This window comes from Mucor velutinosus, assembly GCF_035048745.1.
Source record: "Mucor velutinosus strain NIH1002 chromosome Unknown tig00001564, whole genome shotgun sequence".
Taxonomy (NCBI): domain Eukaryota; kingdom Fungi; phylum Mucoromycota; class Mucoromycetes; order Mucorales; family Mucoraceae; genus Mucor; species Mucor velutinosus.
In genome coordinates this window covers 547,318-569,890 of record NW_027041906.1, presented here as the reverse complement: position 1 = coordinate 569,890, position 22,573 = coordinate 547,318, and the positions used below count along the sequence as shown (strand labels likewise).

Here is a 22,573-nt window from a genome sequence, read left to right as displayed (position 1 = left end):
GCGTTTGCTACTCTTGGTTATATTCTCCAGAAAAAGTTAAAAGCAAACAGGCTCCTATGTGTATAATATTAAAAAGTGCAGTGCAACGTAATGTACCGTTGTTTGTATTAAGATAGCTGCGTTTGTATTGATCAGGGTTCTTGCTAGATCGAGTAATTCAATGGACTTTGTTACTGCTGACAAAGCGCAATTCGCTATTGATTCTTTGGATAGCCTGTTATCATTTGAGGCTAGTTTAAAGAATGGTTATGTTACACTAGATTGGTTTGGTTCGCCTCTGGTGCATTTCAGTACCATTCAAGGCTCCACCAACTGTAGATTTCCAATAAACACGTGTATTTCTATCAAGATGCAAGTCAAGAGTATGCAGCTGTCCGTAGATATTGAAACCAGGCTATGAAACTGAGCACACCTTACAAGAAAGGGGAGGGGAATAAGCTGCTTTGCAGCAAAATCGAGAGTATTTGTTCAGGTTGGTCTCCACTAAAATCAGTTACAAACCGTAAAAAGAGCAAAAACGATGTCCAAAATCTCTATCTATCAAATTGATGCAATTTCATCCATATTTCATAGCAAGGTAGTCATTGCATAGCGGCAAGAGACCATATCACAGCCAAATTTAGCTATATTCTGGCACTGATTTCTCGCGGTACAGGCTGTTCTGGATCGACAAAGTGGCACAAAATGATTGTATGCAATTAGCAGTTACTTCCTGATGTTTTAGCTCAATTTTTTTTTGGGTCATGACAAATCGATGAAAATCTTCGTTTTTTCATGAGTAGTAGCAAGGGATAATTCCCAAAAATCAAACAATCGCATTTTTCACCCCCCAAAAACGATGCTTTTTCCTATGATGTATACTATATCAAAATGATCCTAACAGTTCAACGCAACATGAGACATTGCGTTGGTAGGACCTTTACATGTAAAATCTCGACATTTTGGCAGAAAATGCCTTTTTGTATTTTCAAGGTTTACTCGAAATTTTTATTCAAAAAGTTGAATGTAATTAGCACCATTAGATGCGGCTTGAATAGTTCTCCATGAATGTATTAAGAAGCAAGGTACAAAGCTCACGACTTATATAGTCGAATTTGGCAAAAACATTTAAGGGATGTCAAATCAAGTCGGATTTGACGACGAAAATCGTCTCTGCGAAAAACAGCTTTAAACGCCGCCGGTTTTATATAAGCATGCCTTGAATCTTGCGAGCATAATGTCTGACATCTGCCAACCATCATCATCTCTAATATATTTACCAGAAAACTATTTAAAAAAATGTCGGAATGATCAGTCAGAGATCAGAGACGTAAAAAATTTAAAGCACTGAGTACCGTACAAGGCTCGAAAAAACCACTGGCGAAGCTGGCACTGGGGAGGGAGACTTGGTATCTAATTCAACATTTGGTAACGTTGACCTATAAGGAGGTTTTACCCCAGCGAAGCGAAGGTGCAAAACCATAGTATTCAAGCAGCAAATTCAATTTTTTAATTCCATTATTAATAGGCTTGTCAACAACATAACGCATCAAAATGTGCATGAATTAGCTTTACCAAAATCAATATACCTTTTATTCACTTAGGATTGCACTGGCCGCAGAAATGCCCTTCCTCCAGAAGATTTCAGCTACCAAGGATGCGCTTCATGCCGTGTAAATAAAAGCTATAAAGCAAAACATAACCAAATTTGACAGCTTTCAAGCCTTCATATCTTGACATGTAGACCTTCCTAAGCAGTCGTAATACGCTAAACAATTGTACTTAAGTAGCACTAACTTTTTAACACTTTTGCTCAATTTTTTGGGCCAAAAAAAACATGGCCAAAAATCGACCAAAAAGCATGAGGTAACCCTCATGGTTTTCATCGAAAAAAAAAAAACGAAATTTTTGGTCAAACGGGGTGATTCCCTAGTTTTGTGCGGTAGTGGCGCACATTATGGTCTCTCCCATCTCGATAGTTGACAGAGTACATAGTCGCTATGTTTTTCCCTTACCAAGGTTTTTTCAACATAGAAGAATAACGTCAGGAGTAGCCAGGGTATGTGATTTATCACATATACCGAGTCTCTTCTGCTCTCAACTGTGGATGATGGGTTTCACTGACGTGAACGTTTGCTTTGTTGATTGGTGTGGTTCTGATTGCTCTCTCTCTCTTGCTTGCGGCTTCGGTCGAGTATCTTTGTTCTCTCGCGATAACTATCTGATCAAGTGCTGACAGTACTATCCTTAGTCAAATATCTCCTGGGCTCTTCTCGTGAGAACACACTCTTTACCCCAGTGACAATTCAAATTAGTAGTCATGCCCTTCTTGTCCCTCTTGTGCACACACTTATAGACTAGTCGTTTTAGGTAGAATAGTCTTTTGGTAGCATGTTAATAATATAATAAATATGAGTGGTAGCCTGCCTTCCTCCATAAAAAAAAATAAAAAAAAAAATTTTTTTTCATCGAAAATCAAACGATCGCGGTTTTCACCTCGAAAATGAAGACTTTTACTATGGTATATCTTGAATCAAAATGTTTCTATAGACCCAAAGCAACCTTTTAAATCATCTTTGTGGGACTTTGATATGTAAAATTTCGACTTTTTGGCCAGAAACCTCTTTTCATATTTTCATAAATCATTCAATAAGTTTATTCAAAACATCTATCTTACTTGGTACCATTGGATGCGCCTTAAAAAGTACTTCAAGAATGTATTAGGAAGCGTAGGGTGATCATCATAGCTTTTATAGTCGAATATTACAAAATAAACTAAAGAAGTCGAAAAAAGTCCAATCTTGAACAGAAAAAAATTAACTGAGTTTGAATCAATTTTGGCGGTGGCATTACTGCTGGCTGACCCAAATGCCTTTCTGATGATGGCAATGATGATGACAATGATGGTTGCGCTGCTGATCAAATGGGGATCATGGATTCTAAAGGACAATTGCTTACCTCAAATACTTTTTTCTTTCTTGGGAGGCTTTCCCTATAATAAAGGTGTCTTTTGCAATGACAATATCTCAAAAAAGTCGCTGTAGACCTTACGCAAGTCATGTATTTACTTATGACCAGCTTTATACCGCCATTATTTAAGTAATTAATAAGACTCAAACATTTTATCAGTAATCAAAATTTTGTATCATCAAATCTAGCTTAAATGGCGAGAAACGCTCGCGAGTCTCACGTTACGATGGATTCCAATGCATACCAACAGAAAACCAGAAACAGATAGCACAAGCAAAGGACCGTAGGCATTACGCTCACATGTACCATCTGCAGCCATTCTCAGTATGTATTTCTCTTCTCTCCATCCTTTCTCGTTCATTTACATTCTTTGTCTGCGTAGCATCAACACTATCTAAAGCCATTTCTTAGTTCTCGTCATATTTTTGTGTCTTGACAGCTCTTATTTATAACCAAATCTATAAAGCACTACTCTTGTTACAGTATATATTGATCTGGTTAATCGCCGTGCCATTACAAACGCTCACATTTTTCTTGTCTAGTTGTTTTTCTATGTCAAATGTCTAGTGTGCGAACAAAAGTAGAGCAAAGAGATCCGTTTACTGGCACTCAAACCAGTCGTCCTCCCCAAAGAAGAGTCGTTACTAAAGGAAAAAAAAGAGAATATGAAGCTGTAACATCCACAAATGCCATGTCCATATCAAGTTATCAGTCTGTTGTCAAAAGGCCCAAGACATTTGGTGTCTCGCCGCAGCGATTGATGGATAGCTTTTTTCAATCAATGAGGGAAATCGTCGAAAACAAAGCAAGGCCCATCATTGACAAGGCTAGTAAATTGGATGCACTCAAGAAGACATTACTCTCGGTGAAGAGGCTCCCCCCTAGGTGTCATCGCTACTGACGAAAAGATCTGTCAATGTGCCAAAGATGAATTGAAAAATCATCTTGAACACCTTGGTACTAAGCAAAGCTTTCAGTACTTTCAAGAGTACGTCAGGAATCATTTCGATGCTATTGTGCTATCTTTACAGCTTCAGGCTTCTATGTCTACATCCACTGGTGAAAGTGCATCCATCGCAGCTACACCGGTTATTACTCTTTCTGACTCTGTAGCGTTCCTTCGCCGCGACCTCTCTGGCATGGACATGGTATCCGACATGTCTTCTGTGTCTGGCACCCCTTCACAGGCAGCAATGTCTTCAATCTCGCATAATCCCTCTGATATATCCATGGTTGAAGCTCCCCCCAGACAATGTAGAATACCGCACTTGTATTGTGTCTTTCAAGAGCCTTTTACGAAAGGATGTGCCTTCCGATCTTGTCGAGTCATTTTTGCAGAAGCTAAATACTGCATTGCATGATGTATCTGACTACGTTGTGGAATTTCAATTGGTGGTATATACATTGATGCTCTCAATGAAGTCCTCGCAGCTCTTAGCTTGTAGTGGTAATAGATTCTCTCCTCTCACCCATCTCGGTGCTGATGAAGGCAATTTGACTGATAGTACTGGTACTGCTGCTGGTAACGATGGCAATGGTGTTGATCAAGTTATTACGAGCGATGCTATTGACAAGGATGAACTTCGTGATGGCAGTGTTAAATGCGATGGAGATCTCAATGGTGATGATGACGACGCCAGTGCTACTGCTAATGATCGTGGTCAGACAACAACATTTGAGCCTCTGCCAGAGCCATACAAGATGCGTGCTGAAGATGTCGACTTTGGTTCTGACCAATTTAGGAAGCGAAAGATCACTTTGAAAGACAAGAAAACAACAGAAGAAGGAAAGAAGGTTCAAGAGATTGAGCAGCAATTGCCGAGGTCCAGTGTGTTCAGAGCCAAAGAGGTAGAAGATGTCATGTCAAATCTTGATGCACACAGAAGCAATGGCCCAGCATTGCGAGCGTTCGATCACTCAAAGAAGCAGAATACTCTCTCTCTCTCCAACAGGGTTGAGCACATTGGCAGGCGTTTCCGTTCGCGTTTCGCTTCACGTGAAAGATCCTTTTGTGCTGGTATTCGTCCCCAAACGTCACTTACAATGTTCATTGGAGATCGTGGTCTTTGTGTCGGCTCTCGTTTGAAGGGTCATTTGAAGTATGGTGGAAAATGGAAGCCTCGCTTACATTCATCTGTTACCACTGTGCATACTACCAACGAACGCAAGACATCCCAGACGTGCATGTACTGCTTTGGTCCCACCTCTCATCCCACACAAACCATCAAAGCAAAGGAGGGTAAGACCAAGACGAGGTCCATTCATGGTGCATTCCTGTGCTTAAATCCTGCCTGTGTGTCCGTTCTCAATCACAGAGCCATTCAAGGTAGAGACAAGACATCTGCTTTGGCCATCGCTGTCTCTGGGCTTTCCACTCTCTTATTCAGGCAGCCATTGCCTGTATTCAACCCAAAACCCAGTCAATCCAACACTGACATTATCTCCAAGACCACCTCTTTCTGCAACAGAAACGAGAAACGGGACGGCAGCGGTGCTGCATTAACGGACGCTTGAGTTTTCAAGGTAACAATGTGCTCAATCTGGCTTATTCAAGAGACTGCTCTTTACTAATTTGTCATTTATTATACTCGCAAGGTTCAAGTTTTCGTTTATATAATGTATCTCTGACCACACGGATCTACACATACGCAACGGTTTTGGTAACTAGTGACAGGAGGATAATGAATCAAAGTGCTTTAACGGATAGACCCAGAGGTAAATCATGCTCTCCAGGGAGCTTATATACAGGTGGGTCCACTTTACGTGAGGAAACACTGTGACATGCCATCCGTACTGCAAATTTAGTTGTTGACAACATTTAGACATTTAGCTGAGCCTCTCAGCAGTTTCAATGTGCTATAAAACTTGTATCCAATCTGTTTATTAGAACTAGGTTGGCTCGAATAGAGTTGCTTCACCAGAAGCTTTAATCAACCCTTGACCAGAGACCAAATTGCTATTGCCATTTTGGGATAATGCATTAGTGGCCTCTACATCCCAATTGCCTGCCACAAAACTTTTTCTTTCTCTTTTTATTTTCTGCTTTTCTCATACTTTATCATGTCTTTTGATATACCTGGGTATTTCCTGGACCTCAAGACCAAAAAGTACTTTAAAATCACACCCCATGGTCCTTATAGCCTGCCTGAACTTCGCAAACGATTAAAACGAGAAGAAGAAGAAGAGAGACAAGCAGCGGCATTGGCCTTGGCTTCCAAACGTATCAACGCAAATCACATCAGTAGTCAGCATCGGAAACCCACTCATTTCAGCCAATTCCTTCGACAGAGAGCTACGCTTAGTGCCATGGATCGTATGGATAGTGGAATGCGGTTTTTATTGACTCGATTAAAGACAAGATCGAGTGTCCATCTGCATGGACCCAGCAGCATTTACAACAATATGCTTGTAGCCATGACACCCCATCATGCGGACGACTATGGAGAGATGTTTATATCAAATCGATGCAGTTTACAGCATTTTGGATATCAAGTGGACCCTCAGTTCAGTTTGTGGAAAGTAGGGCAGGAATTGACGGATAATTCAGATGCTCAATCCATGCATGTGGGATATCGGTTATTTGACATGAATGGATACCCATGCAGATCAGTAATCGGCACAACTGGAGGATTGTTGTGGTTCCGTGCGTTTCCCGTGCTACCTCCGTTGCATAGGGAAGAAGTGCAGCATATGTTTATGCAGAATGGATCCATACGACAGCAAGGCCGAATTTACGAATGCCCTGGATCTTACGCTGGACACTGTATATCGCTCTCATTACAAGAATATGCACAAGCAAAGGACTTGTTTTGGTCCTCGGATGTAGATGATCAACATGACACCATTGTGGTGGGCGGCGACAAGAAGATCTATCAACTCAACAATACCTTTCATCTGAAGCAATCCAGAAAGATGAAATCATCCGTCTTTGCATGCCATATTCCCAAGTCGCAACCTGATCACTGCTGGATTGGATTACGGAATGGAAAGGTTCACATGGTGGATTGGAGAAGCCCAATGACACCGAGAGACAAAGCGAGCCAGCACGATTTTACACAATCCTCCTCCGTATACAAAATTCAAACGCTAGATAATGTGAGGACAGGACATGAATTGGTGACACTTGCCATGGATGGATCCATCGATGTATGGGATGCTCGACAACCCATCAAAAAGAGGAAATCGAAAAGATCTGGCCCGCTTTACTCTTTGAAGGGACATGTCAATGCAAGCAGTCGCCACTTGGGATTCGACATTGACACAGAGAACCAGCTGCTGGTGGCCGCTGGAAGCGATCATTGTGTGCGCATCTGGTCTCTACAACGGCGCAACAATGCATTTGATCCCATGTGGACTTCTGAAAAGTACCAAGCACCCATACCCGCTGTCAAATTCATGACAGCTGCAAATACATACCCAAAATTGCAAGACGGTTGGTCTAATCTAGTACCAGATTCTCTGCTCTCAAGGAAGCCTCCTGGTATCATGCTCTTTGGCACAAGCAAAGAATCGAATCAAGTGCGATCTATTGAATGGATGACATCTGTCAAGTAAATTATGTAAATATGTGTAGTATATGGAAACTATAAAAAAGACAACTGTTTATTTGATTTTGATAATGAAAACACAACATGAATGAAGACTATATTAATATGAAGGGGATGTGAGGGAAAAAAAAAAAAAAACTATAAATTATAAACGACTAGCAAATGGATCTTGATCTTTCATTTGTTGCTCAAGATCAATCTCTTGGAATTGATCATTATCACTTGTGTTGGTAGACTCAAACACAGAAGGACTGCGGTCCAACAGCTTGTCCAAATCTTCATCCGAGATGACCTTATCGCCTTCAGCTACAATCTGTATCTGTTCTCCATCCGCAGAAGCCAGGATATCAGCCAATTCACGCACTGTCGTTTCTCTCACCTTGTTCACCGGTGATTTGAACTTGCCTTGGCTGATGACCAATTTCTCCAGTCTACGCTTACCAGTGGCCCTTTCCAACATCTTTGCTTCTACGGTCTTGGCTGCAACGAGACGATAGACAAGAACAGGCTTGGTTTGACCAATACGATGAACACGATCTTGTGCTTGCAGATCCATTTGAGGGTTCTACGTGTACTAGGTCAGTGGAAAGAAACACACAATAGCAAGAAGCATTTTACTTACCCAATCGCTGTCAAAGATTACCACGGTATCAGCAGCTGTCAGATTGATACCTAAACCACCTGCACGAGTAGAAAGTAAAAAGAGCTTGATCTTTGAGTTGGGCTTGCTGAATTCTGCAATTTGATCACGACGCTCTTCTTGTGACACAGACCCATCTAGACGACACACGGGCCAATGCTTTAGATCCGTAGCCCAATCTTCCAAGATATTCAACATCTTTGTCATTTGAGAAAACACCAAGACCTTGTGTCCACGGTCAAACAAGCCCGTCAAGAGGCGATCCAGCAAAAGAACTTTACCAGATTGAGCAGCCAATTCGTTGCTAATCAGCGGTTGATCCGTCTTGGGATCCAGTGGCCAGTCAAATAAGAAGGGATGGTTACACACTTTGCGAAGTTGCATGACCAAATTCTGCAAATGCATATTGTTGATCTGTTTGACAGCATTCACCCTCTTTTCGCGTCTGGCAATGGCTTTGTGATCAATTTCTTCCTCTTCTTCAGGCTCCTTTTCCAGGCTTTTGAAAAACTCGGTGTTGGATTTCTCCTTATAGTTGATACTGATCTTTTTCGACTTTCTGGTATTGTCGCTGGATTCTGCTGCTTCGTCGTCGTCGTCGTCTTCGTCTTCGGGATCGGCGATCTTCTTTTTGATGAGGTAATCACGGACATCACGCTTGATGATAGCATCGTAGAGGTCCTTTTGTGGTTGAGTGAGAGGAGCGTACAAGAGATACTCTTTCTTCTTGGGCAGCGAGCTCTCTACATCGGTCTTGAGTCTTCGCAGCAAAAAGGGGCGAAGAATGGTATGTAAACTAGACACGATATTGTCCTCCTCTTCTTCCCTCATGATACGCTCTTGACCCTCCTTTGCATTGATGTCAGAAAAGTCAAACCTAGCCAGTTACACAAATCAGTTCTGTCGTTCATCCGCGCAGTAAAAAAGGAACTTACCAAGACTGAAACATATCGAGATCATCAAAGATATCAGGCAACAGAAAATTCAACAGACTCCACAATTCAGAGAGGTTGTTTTGAAGAGGCGTACCAGACAACAAGAGACGGTTCGCGCTAGAATAGCTCTTGAGCTCTCTGATCAACTTGCAGTTCATGTTCTTGAGACGATGGCCCTCATCAATGACAATGTATTTCCAATTGTATTTCTGCAGCACCTTGCGGTCATTCATGACAATCTCATAACTGGTGATAATGACAGGAAATGCGTCCGAAGTCTCCTTGAGCTTCTTTAGCTTGTGATTCACCATGTGTTGACGTTCCTCCTTGGTGCCATGGTATAGTAAGACGTTGATGGAGGGAGCAAATCGCCTGAATTCAATGACCCAATTCGCCAGAGTAGACAAGGGCGCTGCAATCAGATAAGGACCACCGACTTTCATTGCCTTGAGATGAGCAATGAAACCGATAGTTTGCAGTGTTTTGCCCAAACCCATCTCATCCGCTAAAATACCGTTCAAACCATTCTCCCACAGACTAATCAACCATTCCACGCCTGCCAATTGATAATCACGCAACACGCCACCTGTCACCAGAGCGGGTTGACGAGCAGAGAAAGAAGGCTTTGTGATGGGGCCTTCCTTCAACTCCTTTTTAGCATTGGATTGTTCCTGAATAATGGCTTTGCTGACACTGCCGTTTTGCTGCTTCCGCTTTTTGACATCCTATACACATAAAATTGAGTATGAAATCATGCTGCGTAAATAGTTGTCATTTGGCATGTATAACTATACCTCTTCTTCAATGTAATCGGTCAATTGATAATCAGCATCTGTCAATTTTCTCTTCTTTAAAGATGCGTTGGCAGCAGTAGCAGCAGCTCTCTTGGAACGACCTCTACGTGCTGGCAGATGTCTTGTAGCTGTTTTTGTGGGCTGTTCAGCGGCATCTGCGACTGTTGTAGGAACAACAGCAGCGTCTAATTGGGCTCCTCTCTCGCGAGCCTCCTCTTGCTGCTTGGCTAGTTTGGTGCTCAAGATGGCTGCGTAGGCTCCTGACCTTTCCAACAGAAACTTGAGACGTTTCATACGTTGAGCCTTGATTGTTTTATCAAACTGAGCTTGTGCCTAACAATCAAATTGAGAGATGAGATGAACGCTCACTATCCACATAGTAACAACAAACCTCAGCTTTCATCAGCTCCTCCTTTTCTTGCTCGGATTGCTTTTCCATGGCCAACTCTTCATTGATGATGGATTCAGTTAAGCCAGCTTCCAAGGCTTGCTTGACCTCCTCTCCATCGCTCGACAAGGGAGATGTTTGAGCTGTAGTAGCCTATACGAAGAGAAGGTTTAGGTACACACACACACACATTTTCACATGATCAAGGCGCTCTTCTCACTTACAGATTTTGGAGTTTCAGAGCCAAGAGAACCGTCTCGGGTGGTAGGCTCAGAGAACAAGGAGGAAGGAGAGCCATGCTCACTGGACACACTTTCAGTCGACATGGATGGAGCAAGAAATTGAGGTGAGGAAAGAGAAAAAAAAAGGTATCGACTACGTAAAATCAACCTTTTTTTTGATTTTTACATTTTAAAGGAGGGACAAAAAGCCACAGCCTGTCTTGTCATTCGACATGTCTCTCACACATCTCTCATCATTATTATTTATTTGTACTTGACAGAATGTGTGAGTCCAGGCTGGTATCGGCATAGACGCTCAAGAGATGTGATCATCAACAGGACGGTGTATTCCTGCCTCTCAAATGCCTGATTTCTTGATCTAATCATTTCATCTCGTCAATGCTATTCATGATGGTCTCTTCCGCTTGATTCACCCGATGACGAGCCGTGCGATTGTCCTCTTTGTGCTGCTTTACTTGATAAAATGGGATGCTCTTGTGCTGTAGTATACCATGTTTAGCACTGATTCGATGCTCCAGACGGTAGGAATCCACAATGAGTTGAAACAGCTTTTGCTTGGTGTGTTTGATGATGCTTTGCTTGTGACCAATGGCTTCTCGTGGATCATCGTTCCTCATTTAACGTCAAGACATGTTGAAGAGACCAAAGCAGAGCAAACAATGAAAATCAGACTGGATGTGCGTTACGTATTTGTGGGTTTTTTTATTGGGGGTTTTTTTATGCGGAAAAAAAAAAAAGAGTAGTTAGATTGCGTGTGGATGAAAGTGTTAGATGTACAAACAAATTTAATAAACGGGAAAGAAACAAGGGAAGAAGGGAGGAGAGGAGAGGAGAGGGAGGAAGAAGGAAACACCCTCACATTTCCAAATGCTTAAAACAAAAAAGTGTATTCTTTCTTTTTTTATAATGATGAAAAAAAAAAAAAAAAAGGTGATTCATCCCTTGTCGACATTGTATATAAGGCGTGTAGTATAAAATTGGGTTGTGTGCGTATTGTTGTTGAGAGAAAGCTTAGAAACCGTGAACCTTGATTTCAGCCTTCTTAGCGATACCTTCGTTTACTAAGAATTCAGCCATCTTGACACGTTGATCACCTTGCATTTGGATAATTTCACCGTGCTCCTCGTCTTCAACGACTGTACCGTTACAGGCGAATGCCTTCTTTACTGCCTTCAATAAACGTTTGCTGTCAATTTCTTTGGGCAACCCTTGGAGGGTGGTCAAGGTCTTTCTGCCATTACGTTGTTGAATACGGAGATCTAATTGGTATTAGTCATAGTGTAGTGGTATGGAAACGAGTAGGATGACGATTAGATGTTGTAATTGTCGTAGTTGTTGTTGTGTAGAGTTGTATGGTGTCAATGTGTTTGTATGTATTTGTGAGTGATATAGGAATAAAAAGACACTGATGAGTCGATCACCTTCAATATATCTCTCCTTGTCATTTTACTCACGAAGGTAGTTGGTTTGAGTAACACCTTGCTCTTCTTCGACGTCGGCAAAAGGGTCTATAATTCCACTCTACTCTTTAGCGATATGTTGGATGTATGTGATACATTATAAAAATCATACCAAAGGGCTTGTTGAGGTCTTCGAGATCAGCCATGTTATATATCTGCTTAAAAAACGGATGGATGGATGTATTTAAAAGAGAAGAAAAAGGGATATTGATAGTGCATTTGGTATTATTCTTTCTATCCCGGACTTCAGTGGGAAGGTACGGTAGACCCGAAACATCAAAGCATTTGGCAAGTTTAGTGTCATTGCTGGTTTAACTTCCGAAGACTGGCGATTGTCTGAAAGTCTCATATTTCGTTGAATACATGATGGATCATGTATACATATGTATACATACACTGGGAATGTTGCATGAAATCTCCATTTTTCTTTGGAATTCATCATGAAATACATTGTATTGACGCTCTGTCTATACATGGCTCATGTGGGCTGTCAGCAGCAACAACATGAGCAACGCATGCCGGCCATTGCTTCTGTCACTGGGAGTCATGATGGCCAGTTACCGGATCAAGAAATGGCAAGTAGTCAAGAATCAGTTGTCGTAGTACCACTTTCCCATATTGACAGTAGTTTGCCGTTTGAATCATTCAAATCATTTACTTACATTCCTCCAAATGCAAATGCTAGTACTGCCATCAACAGTATGGAGCCCACTGCTACAGTAAGCCACGTGGAGCAGCCAATCCACGCAGCAGCACAAGCAATCGTTAGTCTGACTACGGCATTTACCGATGCTGCTAGCCAGAGCACGTCTACCAGCGAGAGTAGTGCGAACCAAATCAAGGCTGCATCTGCTTCCAACATCTCGCCAATGTCATCATCATCCGCATCAGACACGTCTCCTGAACAGGCAAACCCACCACAGAGCGATACTTCTGTATTAGCAACGGTCGATATAAAGGCAGATGCTCAAATTTCTCCCAAAACAAGCATGGATCAAGCTACCATTCTACCAAACAATCCAAATCCCATTCCTCCACCTGCTGACAGCGAAGCCCCCCCTCCACCAGCACCAGCACCAGCATCTCCTCCTACTCCTCCTCCTCCTCCTGCTGCTGCTGATATTGCTGCTGCTGCTATTGGTATTGGTGCTCAAGCAAACAACAAGGCCACAGTAGCAGCACCCAATGCAGCAGCCAGCGTTACGACGGTAACAGCTACAGTGACCAAATCTATTACGGAGACAGCTACAGTGACCTTGTCTTATGAAGATGCAGCTGAAAAACGTATGAAATCATGCTATCGAAAGAACAGAAAGGTACCCTTCTCGCAGTACTGGATTCCTAAAGAGAATGAATGGGATGAAACAAACAACGGCAAGCGCGTGTTTTTGGGCGGCAATGAAAAGGTAAAATTGAATGATGAACACAACCAACCTTTAGGTGAAGTTGCGGTTCAAATGTACGATAAATGCAAAATGGAGGGCACAGTAAGTGTGTTGCGTTGAGTGAATGTATAATGTGTATTGCTTATAACGCGCGTCTGGTTGCGCTGTGCTATAGTGCTTATTGGAAAATGGCGACTTGATCAACATTGATAATACTACAGACAACTTTATCAAAGTGGGTGGCCGTGGACGCGAGCATAACGTGTTTGGTCTAGGGTCTGGAGCTCAAAATTTAGTGCCATATATTAGTGTCGCTGCGAATGATCTTCCTTACGGACAAAAGCTATATATATCTAAATTGGATGGTGTAGATTTAGGATACGGAATCAAGCACAATGGCTGTGTGCGCGTCGATGATGATAGCTGGTCTTTTGAATGTAAGCCCTATTGGAGAGCAAATGCCACGGACTCACGTTTCTTTTTATGATAGCCTGCCAAATCGACTTTTTTGTTCTGTCGTATGTAGATTACTTGTGGTTAGAGTTGGATGACGAGGTTTCCATCAAATTCGCAGATTGTGAATTGAAGAATTACATTACACCTCAGCATTTGGCGCTTGTCAAGGCTACATCCAATGAAGAGGTCATACCCTCATTGATGAGCGCTACATACAAACAGTAACAAACAACAGCACCATGTGCATCTTGTACATATAAACCTCTTTTCTTACTGCTCGAGTAACAAGTGTCTGTGCGACTCATTTTTGGCACGATGCTTAGATGATTGGATATAAGCAATGCGAACCGATTTCATGGATTCCATATTACGTCTTTCTTTTTTCGTCCGTACGAATTCTACATGACGAAAAGATCAATTAGCCATGAGAGCCATGGGAAGCAGCACGTTTGCGAATGCTTCATTTAGGAGCCGTCAATTAAACCAGAAACTTAGCCGTGATGTATATGTATTATCTGTTCAGGACTTGGGTGAATCTTCATTTAAAGCATACATATCTATTAATTAGATCTAGTTCACATGTTTAGAAGCCTATATAACATCAACTGCAGTTCATTAGTAGAGTGCAATTGATTGCAAACGCATGAGAGGGATGAATTGAGACTGGAATTTCAGCTTCTCCGCATATCATGAATCCAGTGCTTGAAAAAATTTAATATAAAAAGCCCTCTTTTCTCCCTGTATCACACTATAAATTGTCAAATACCCTGTTTACTTCTTTTCCTTTTCTCACTACTCCCTCCACTTGCCCCCCCAAAAAAAATGACTGTACTAGACACAACCATCAAAGCACCCTTTGGTGTCGTCGATATGGGCTCCAATGGCATTCGGTTCGGCATAGTGACAGCACTTGCAAGACATTTACCAGTTGCGTACGAAGAGAGAGCTCCCATTTCACTGCTGGAGGCACAGGGAGATGAGCATTACATTCCTACCGAGACAATAGACCAAGTGATTACTAGTTTCTTGCGTTTCAAGACGATTTGCCGACATGAAGATGTGGATCCAACCAATGTCAAAGTCATTGCCACAGAAGCCACTCGCATTGCAACCAACTCGACCGAGTTTCTAAACAGGATCAAAGAAGCTACTGGATGGTCGGTCAATATTTTATCCAAGGAGCAAGAAGCCATGATTTCATCCATGGGCATTGTTGGTAAGCATCAATTTCCAATGTATGTGTAACAAGAAGATTGAATCCATCTCTTGTTTTCTTCATCAGGCTCATTCTACAGAGTGGATGGACTCACGATGGATTTGGGTGGTGGTTCAGTAGAATTGAGCTACGTGACATCAAGAGGCTCTTCTCCTTTATCAGAAGATTCGGAAAGGCCTAAAAAGCGACTCAAGACGTCTGCAAGCCCTGTGTCACTGCCTTATGGAGCTGCAATCATGAGAAAGCGCTTATCTGCTTGTGTGGATCAACAGGAGAAAGACGACCTCTACAGTGAGATTGTGGATCAGGTAGCCAAGGCAAAAATAACGACCAACATCCCATATCACCTCAGAGACCATGATGGATACACACTGTACATGAGTGGTGGTGGATTCAGAGCATTGGGCTATCTCTCGATGGCCATCACCAAATCCAAAGATGGTAAGCTGAAAAAGGGTTCCTATCCTATCCCCATCATCAGTGGCTACAGTATCACAGGCGAGCAATTGGCGGACCTGGTGGATAAATACAAAGATCGTGATCCCGAAGAACTGGTGAGTGAGCTCAAAGTGTTCCGCATCTCCAAACGAAGAACCCGCATGCTTCCAGCAACATGCTTTTTAGTATCTGCTATCATGAAAGTCATTCGTATCAAAGAAATCTACTTTAGCGAAGGTGGCGCTCGTCAAGGCATCTGCTACCATATGCTGCCTTACACCGAGCAGATCAAGGACCCTCTTTTGGAAGGCGTTAAATCCTATGTGTCACCATTACCTCATGCGTTGTCTCCAGATGAATTTGACACTGTGCTGCGTGCATTAAACAATGCCATCCCACCACTGTATCTGGCTCCTGATCACCCACTTCAACTTCATCGCCTGGTACCGGCTGCTGTTCACCTTGCCAACCTGACTACACATTATCCTAAAGAAACACGTGCATTTGTGGCTTTCCATATGCCTTTGGCCAGTGGTCCATTGGCAAATATACCCGGTCTGCTTCATTCTGAGAGAGCCATCTTGGCGTTGATTCTCGCATACCGTCAGGGAGGCGATGTGCCTGACCCCGTGTTTAACGCAATCGAGGCCATGATCGGCAAGTATGGTGTATCTGTGTGTAAATACGTGGGCAGACTAATGGAGATTATGTTTCTCATTTCTCCTCGCCATCCTGGATGGGGTTTGGAAGAAAGCGGCCTCCAGTTTCGTTTGGTGCGTGTGGAATCTGATGATGAAGAGGCAGGAAACTCGAGTCCCATGTCGTCGCCCATCACGCCTCAAACACGCCAATACTACTCGACTTCAAAGCTGGAGATTGTGATGCCAAAGAAAAGGAGCCCCATGTTGGAAGCACCTGCCGTCATTTCAGTCATTGAAAGCATGGATAAAAAGGTGCAGCCAAAAAAGTTTGATATGGATGAAGAAACACAAGATGTTCGCAACAAGTTGTTTACAGTGACAATAGTCCATTGATTACACAATAAACAGTGAATAGAGGCATTAGAAAAGTAGTTTATTAAAAAGGTATTTACATTTTTAGGAGGGGATAGATGTACAGTTCTATATCTCATCTTGTATGACTACACTCGTGGGTGACGCCTGATGAGGAGGGGAGTATATGGAAGATATGTTGGAATCGTTTTTGGGCAGTGGCTTGATTTGATGTTTTGGTAAAGGGGGTGGGGGAGGTTTATGTGTATGAGTTTCTGTAGTAGATTGTTGGCTTTGCTTCTGCAAAGCGTCATTGATGGAAGCCATGAGCGGTTCAGAGCTAGGAACAATGTCGTCGTCGATTTTGTAGTGTGTCACTCGATGGCTGATGTAATCGTCCTCGCCTGTACTGATGTGTGTTTGAGCTCGGTAGGTATTAATCACAGGTGGTGGTATAATAACTGGTATCGTATTCGATGATGAAGATCCTGCTCTAGAGCGATTGTGATAGTCTCTAATAGCCGGAGGAGGAGGAGGAGGAGGAGGAGGGAGTGTACTGTCATCGACAGCTACTGTTGGTAGAATGGACGCAGATGCCAGAATAGGGTTGCTCTGGCGCTTAATTTCGTCAGGCTTGAGTACAGCTACATTCATGTTGGACGTATTGTTGCTACTACTGGGATTGTTGGTGCCGCTGTAATAGTTGGCAAGCATTTCGAGCGTCGGAGAGTTCATAGTGAGTCGGTTGGAATTTCGCAGCTGATTTGAAGAATCGCCGCCATTCATGTAGAAACTAGCACTTTGAGATCTGGATCTAGAGGACATGGTCATCAAATCAGCAGAACTACTGCCCAAATAAGAGGCAATGGGCGGTCTGTTGCTTCTCTTTCGCTTTCTCCACATGACCATGCGCGCTGGAGGTCTGCCTGATTCATCCAATTCATCGTCTCCAAGACCTGTTGCAATGATGATAATATCCTTGATCAAAAACAGCATGAATAGAAAGAAGGCTAAACAGTGAATGGCCATCTGGACATAGCCTACGTATTGCTTTGACATGGTAGTTGCCTGGACGCTTGGAAGATAGCCTATATTCAGCAGCAATACAGCCGTCTTGATGCATCCAAAGACGACATGAAACATGTTGACTTGACTATCTGCGTACGGCTGCTTGAAATACAACCCCAATGTCAATGCGATTTCTGCGATAATGACAAGTATCAATTGAGCCAGTCCGCTAGTTTGAAATAACCCAATCATGGCTGCCGTCAAGGATTTGTAGACAATGATAGCGAGGTAAAAGTGAAATGTATCGTCCGTGAATTGATTGTACAGCGATCCAAATCGTAGCAGCAGTTTCAACTCGGTGTAAATGAACGATGCAGGTCGAATTTGCAGTAATTTGATGCTGATGAGTCCATACAACAAGAAGGGCGCCACCAGAAATATGGCAGCAGAGAGTGTAATGTACCAGTAAGACGGGATCATCAATTGATAGAAGGATATGGTCAGAATCGGCAGGTAGAGCAAGCTGACAATACGGACAAGAATGCCTGCATGAATACAAGTGTTACGCTACAAACATCAAGGTCAGTATGTCTCCATGGTTACAACATACCTACTGAGAAATCCCACATCTTTTGTGACATGACGATCAGCCTCTCTCGCTTTTGAAGCTTACCAGCGGTGTATAGCACGGCCCATGTGATGAAGCATAGCAGTGCGCAGGATGCAATGATAGTAAGTGTGTAGACGAGAAACGTAAAGAAAAGCGCATTGATGTCAATGCCAGATGCAGTTGCAAAATCTAGCATGCCTGTACCAGACACATCCACACCGTTGTTGGTCTCATGTGCTGTTGTATTTGTAGCTGCATCAGCCAACTGTCTTTTATAGATGCTGTATCTTGGAATAGTTGCCATGTCTTGAATAGGCGATGATGAAGACTGAAATATGCTGTGGATGATATTGTCTAGCCATCTCGACTCAAATAGTAGAAAGCTCCAGGAGAAATTGGACGTGAATAAAGCATGAAAACGAGGATAATCAATGTTGAATTGACCTGCAATGACAATGAATTGGGCGTAAAATACCAGATCGAAAAAACCAGGTGTCTTTAATCGCAACACGCCAGGCAACATGGCATAATTGGAGCTCAATAGAAACACATCATGCTCTCCTCCTTGGTGAAAGATGGTGAATGAAGCTATCAATGACAGAACAGCAGCAGCAAATGTCAACCCAACAGGTAAGAATGTAAAGATCTTTTGCCATGTGGGATGTTGGTAGCCAACAGGAGCAAGTCTGATGCAAACAAGATGTTTGGAGTCTGCGTCGATAGCTGAGTATTGTGCTGTGATGTCGGCCAATGGGTATAGAGGAATATCAGAAAGGTTAAACGACTATAAATAGAATTTGGAGTCAAATCAAGTTGCAATCATAGCTAATAAGTTGGGGTCCATTGTGTTTTGGTGTGTACATGATAATTACCCTTTGAATGCTAAAGTTTTTGTTGGGCTGGATAGGACAGCCTGTGGATGTATCAGGGCAGAATTGTTGGGCTGGTGCTTGAAGTGTTTGAAATCCAAACCTTAATTCAAACATAGAAGCAGATGATGCTAAATTTATCATAAATGGGCAATAAATATAGATTAATATTTCATTCGGAAGGGAGGAAGGGAGGGGGGGGGGGGAGATGGCTCCATCGTTTTAGTTCCCTGTAACAATTAGCTACGTACTTGATCCCTGCTGATTTAAATTATTCACAATGACATTGGATGTGCTAGTGAAATTGAGATGGTAACTGGATGTCTTGACATTGAAATATCGAGTAACGGCCGACACATTGAATTCACCTTGCTGATAACAGTTGGTAAAGTTGGCGGGTGGAAACCATACATGGTCTAATGTCTGTGCATGTCGATGAGGAATTGCGGTACAGAGGATCAAGCCGAACACAAGGAGATTCAGATGATCTGATATGAATCTCATATCTACCATGTGTGTATGCAGAACAAGACAATCAGGAGTGTAATAGTTTAGTAAAGAAAGTGGACAAAAGAGAAAGAAAGAGTCCTAGCTCTAATAATAAACCTTCTTTCATCATCTGTGCACTTTCAAAGCCACATAATCGCATTACCCTTTATATGAATCATGGATACAATGTTGTCTACTCTGTCATACCATTTAAATGTTATACAATTTGCGGTTGTTGAAAGCTTTCCATTCCTTGATTGCTACTGCCAGATAGACATCAATGAGAAATGCTGTACTTATTGTCTAAATGCTTTTATCGATCTACATTCTTATCAGATGAAGCATAAAGTAGTTGAAATTAAATCAGTGCATAGAGTAACAAAGGCTTGAGCAGTGTTTCCCTGTGGCTGAATATTCGTACATCATGCGCATGCACCGAACAAATAATAATAAACATTTAATAGAGGCGCACACACATGGCACATGGACCAAGTGTGCCAATATCAATGGCTTCTAGATTTGAAATGAATGCGCAGCAAAAACCATCAGATATTTTACGTTTGAAAATGTGCTCAAGTCTATTAACTTGGTAAAAAATATAAAAGAGGTCCACCCGATTCATGTATCAAGCAACAAAAGAGCCAAGGTGTAACTGAAACAACCATATAAAATTTGCTATTGAGTTCAATCCAAAAGCTGCAACTGCAGTTTCTTCTTTGTAAAATCAGGGACAAAAGGAACCAAAATGGTATGTAGCTCCCAGACAGCAAACCACTTGAAGATGAGGGCAGTTCATTTTGGGAACAAGAGATTTTGGCTATTCTTTGAATTAAAGTTTCTTCCAGGTAATAGTAACAGATTCTGATACATGGGCTTTAGTCAAGTTCTCCATTGCTTGCTCACGTTGATAGATTTTACAGCTCTTCCATTCGCTCTTCTGCCAGAAAACAGACGAAGCCGCTTTAGCTATGCTACTATTCTCTAATGGTCAATATCAACTGATGAGTTGAATGCTTGCTCGACGCTCATTTTGGGAAACTTACTATAAGCGCAATTACAGATACAAGATGCTGGCTAAACGCAGATATAGCCAGACTCTTGGGAGCACTACGTGTTTCACTATTGATGAACGATCACATCTCCAATTTGTCTTGTTGCAGTAGTAATGAGGGGCAGAACGTTAAAGTAACAGGAGTAGTAGTAGCAATCCGAATATATCAGAAACTCTTCATGTGGAGACAGCTTTTGCTAATAGTCCATCATAATTTTTCAGTTCAACATTTTGTAACACAGTATCTGCCAATCTATTACTCGCAATCACTGGTAATTAAGAGATTTTTATGTATGTACCGGTAGCTCATTACTCAAAATTCGCTTATGTTAAAAATTCTCTAACCTGCAATTCAATTACTCCATCCTTCTTCTCGCAAAATTTTGCTGTAGAAACATACTACTTTCAAAACTCTGGCATCAATATTCGAAAATCTTATTTTAAATGGCTCAAACCTTGAAACGTTAAACACTTTTGTACATCCATAATCTTTGATATGATGAGATAAGAAACAGCAACAGATTAAATTGGAACATGTTGGAAATTACTGATAAACAACAATGCAAGTTTGGCAGGGCATCTGGTACCAGGTTTTCCAGGTATACCTAGTATTATACTACTGTTGTATCTATGTAAAATAACTTTCCTCACATAATAAATACAATAAACACCCCTCGTATGAAGCTATGTAATCAATGCCAGATCCAGTGATTACAGCTTATTATACTATCTATTAGAATAAAGAAAAAACTTATATTGTAACTGTTTGGATATTCTTTTATTACAAACACAAAATTATAATACATGGCAGGTCAATAGGAAATCAACTAGTTGTAACCCTTCGTTGTTCCAACCTCTTAGCCAATCAGATTGCTTGAAAACTCCGCTGACCTAAAAAAAATTTTGCGAGGGTTTCCCCCTGTTTTGATGTGAGGCAAAATTTTAAGCGCCGCTATAATAGCAATATAGCCACTGCTATCATCAAACTTCCCCCAGGTGCTAGAGCATGCCTTACTTACACCACCTAGCTTTAAATTCAGGCATTGAGACCCTCAATCATCACTAAAGTAAGTAGCGATAACCAAGTGGAGGCGGCCTATCTACCTCCTAGCCTCGGATAAAGTCTTGTTGAGCTTCAGGGATAGGCACATCCACACAACGTAAAAAAGATATGCTTCAAAAGAAACATAATAATAATAAAAGAAAAAAAGAAAAGAATATAATACTATACGAGTATAGTAGTATGTAGGCAAAAAAAGAGACACTCACACAAAGTGGGTCAAAGAAAAGCATAACAAACACAACATCAAAGATGTTCAAAAAAAAAAGCTCGTTGCTGTTGCAAGAAAAATGCATACATGAGCAACGCGCATGGTAGTAATAGTCGGATGTAAAGCAACATGATGACACAAATACGCACAACTGCAAAAGCAACAGTGGTATTATAAGTTTGCGATACAACATAATGACTAGTATTGTTTCATGTAAAGCTACAGAGGAAACACTACCAACAAAAGAAAAACAAAAAGAAAAAAGCGCAACAAGGCAAGCATCATGAATGCATTCTCACGAGAAAGGAAGCAATAATATAAGCGTTCAAAGAAGTTTTATATCATTGCGACCAGAAGAAAGAAGATACTTACCACTTATCACAGCCACAGATAGACCAGAAGAGTATAAGCAATCACCGGAGACAGACCAGAGAACGAGCATGCACCAAATATAGTAGACCAGAAAAGACCAGATTAGCAGCAGCAACACCAGTACCATAGACAAACTAAAGAACGAACGCCATTAGCAGAGAGCAAACAAAGACCAAAGAAGTTACTTACCACTTATCACCAGAGATAGACCAGAGAACGAGCATGCAGCAAATACAGTAGACCAGGAAAGACCAGATTAGCAGCAGCAGCAATACCAGCACCATAGAAAAACCAAAGAATGAACAACACCAGAGACCGGACAAAGGCTAAAGAAGCAACCACCAGACATGATACACCAAAGAAGCAGACAACAAAGATAGCAGAGAAGTACTGGTAGCAGCACCTACATCAAACAGACAAAAAGAATCATCAAAACCTAATAAACAAATTCAGTTAGTGTT

The 22,573-nt window shown here is 41.8% G+C and overlaps 8 protein-coding genes across 8 annotated transcripts; 4 read left to right on the top strand and 4 right to left on the bottom strand.

Moving 5' to 3' along the window:
* Window positions 1-4,365: 4,365 nt before the first annotated feature.
* Window positions 4,366-5,463, top strand: ATC70_010461 (uncharacterized protein; the record flags this gene model as incomplete). The annotated part of the gene is made up of 1 exon (XM_064829675.1): window positions 4,366-5,463. The coding sequence occupies one exon, from the start codon at window positions 4,366-4,368 to the stop codon at window positions 5,461-5,463; it is 1,098 nt and encodes a 365-aa protein (XP_064682177.1).
* Window positions 5,464-6,009: 546 nt separating this feature from the next.
* On the top strand, window positions 6,010-7,503 carry ATC70_010460 (uncharacterized protein; the record flags this gene model as incomplete). Its single annotated transcript, XM_064829674.1, has 1 exon — window positions 6,010-7,503. The coding sequence occupies one exon, from the start codon at window positions 6,010-6,012 to the stop codon at window positions 7,501-7,503; it is 1,494 nt and encodes a 497-aa protein (XP_064682176.1).
* A 138-nt stretch (window positions 7,504-7,641) lies between these two features.
* ATC70_010459 (uncharacterized protein) lies at window positions 7,642-10,579 on the bottom strand (the record flags this gene model as incomplete). Its single annotated transcript, XM_064829673.1, has 6 exons — window positions 7,642-8,061; window positions 8,119-9,013; window positions 9,072-9,796; window positions 9,866-10,198; window positions 10,257-10,406; window positions 10,478-10,579. The coding sequence occupies 6 exons, from the start codon at window positions 10,577-10,579 to the stop codon at window positions 7,642-7,644; spliced, it is 2,625 nt and encodes an 874-aa protein (XP_064682175.1).
* A 278-nt stretch (window positions 10,580-10,857) lies between these two features.
* ATC70_010458 (uncharacterized protein) lies at window positions 10,858-11,112 on the bottom strand (the record flags this gene model as incomplete). The annotated part of the gene is made up of 1 exon (XM_064829672.1): window positions 10,858-11,112. One exon carries the CDS (start codon window positions 11,110-11,112, stop codon window positions 10,858-10,860), a length of 255 nt encoding a protein of 84 aa, XP_064682174.1.
* A 394-nt stretch (window positions 11,113-11,506) lies between these two features.
* ATC70_010457 (uncharacterized protein) lies at window positions 11,507-12,101 on the bottom strand (the record flags this gene model as incomplete). The annotated part of the gene is made up of 3 exons (XM_064829671.1): window positions 11,507-11,754; window positions 11,950-12,003; window positions 12,068-12,101. The coding sequence occupies 3 exons, from the start codon at window positions 12,099-12,101 to the stop codon at window positions 11,507-11,509; spliced, it is 336 nt and encodes a 111-aa protein (XP_064682173.1).
* A 294-nt stretch (window positions 12,102-12,395) lies between these two features.
* Window positions 12,396-14,021, top strand: ATC70_010456 (uncharacterized protein; the record flags this gene model as incomplete). The annotated part of the gene is made up of 3 exons (XM_064829670.1): window positions 12,396-13,442; window positions 13,516-13,777; window positions 13,831-14,021. 3 exons carry the CDS (start codon window positions 12,396-12,398, stop codon window positions 14,019-14,021), a joined length of 1,500 nt encoding a protein of 499 aa, XP_064682172.1.
* Window positions 14,022-14,618: 597 nt separating this feature from the next.
* ATC70_010455 (uncharacterized protein) lies at window positions 14,619-16,484 on the top strand (the record flags this gene model as incomplete). Its single annotated transcript, XM_064829669.1, has 2 exons — window positions 14,619-15,012; window positions 15,079-16,484. The coding sequence occupies 2 exons, from the start codon at window positions 14,619-14,621 to the stop codon at window positions 16,482-16,484; spliced, it is 1,800 nt and encodes a 599-aa protein (XP_064682171.1).
* Window positions 16,485-16,571: 87 nt separating this feature from the next.
* Window positions 16,572-19,442, bottom strand: ATC70_010454 (uncharacterized protein; the record flags this gene model as incomplete). Its single annotated transcript, XM_064829668.1, has 4 exons — window positions 16,572-17,995; window positions 18,061-18,844; window positions 18,933-19,060; window positions 19,181-19,442. 4 exons carry the CDS (start codon window positions 19,440-19,442, stop codon window positions 16,572-16,574), a joined length of 2,598 nt encoding a protein of 865 aa, XP_064682170.1.
* Window positions 19,443-22,573: the final 3,131 nt, after the last annotated feature.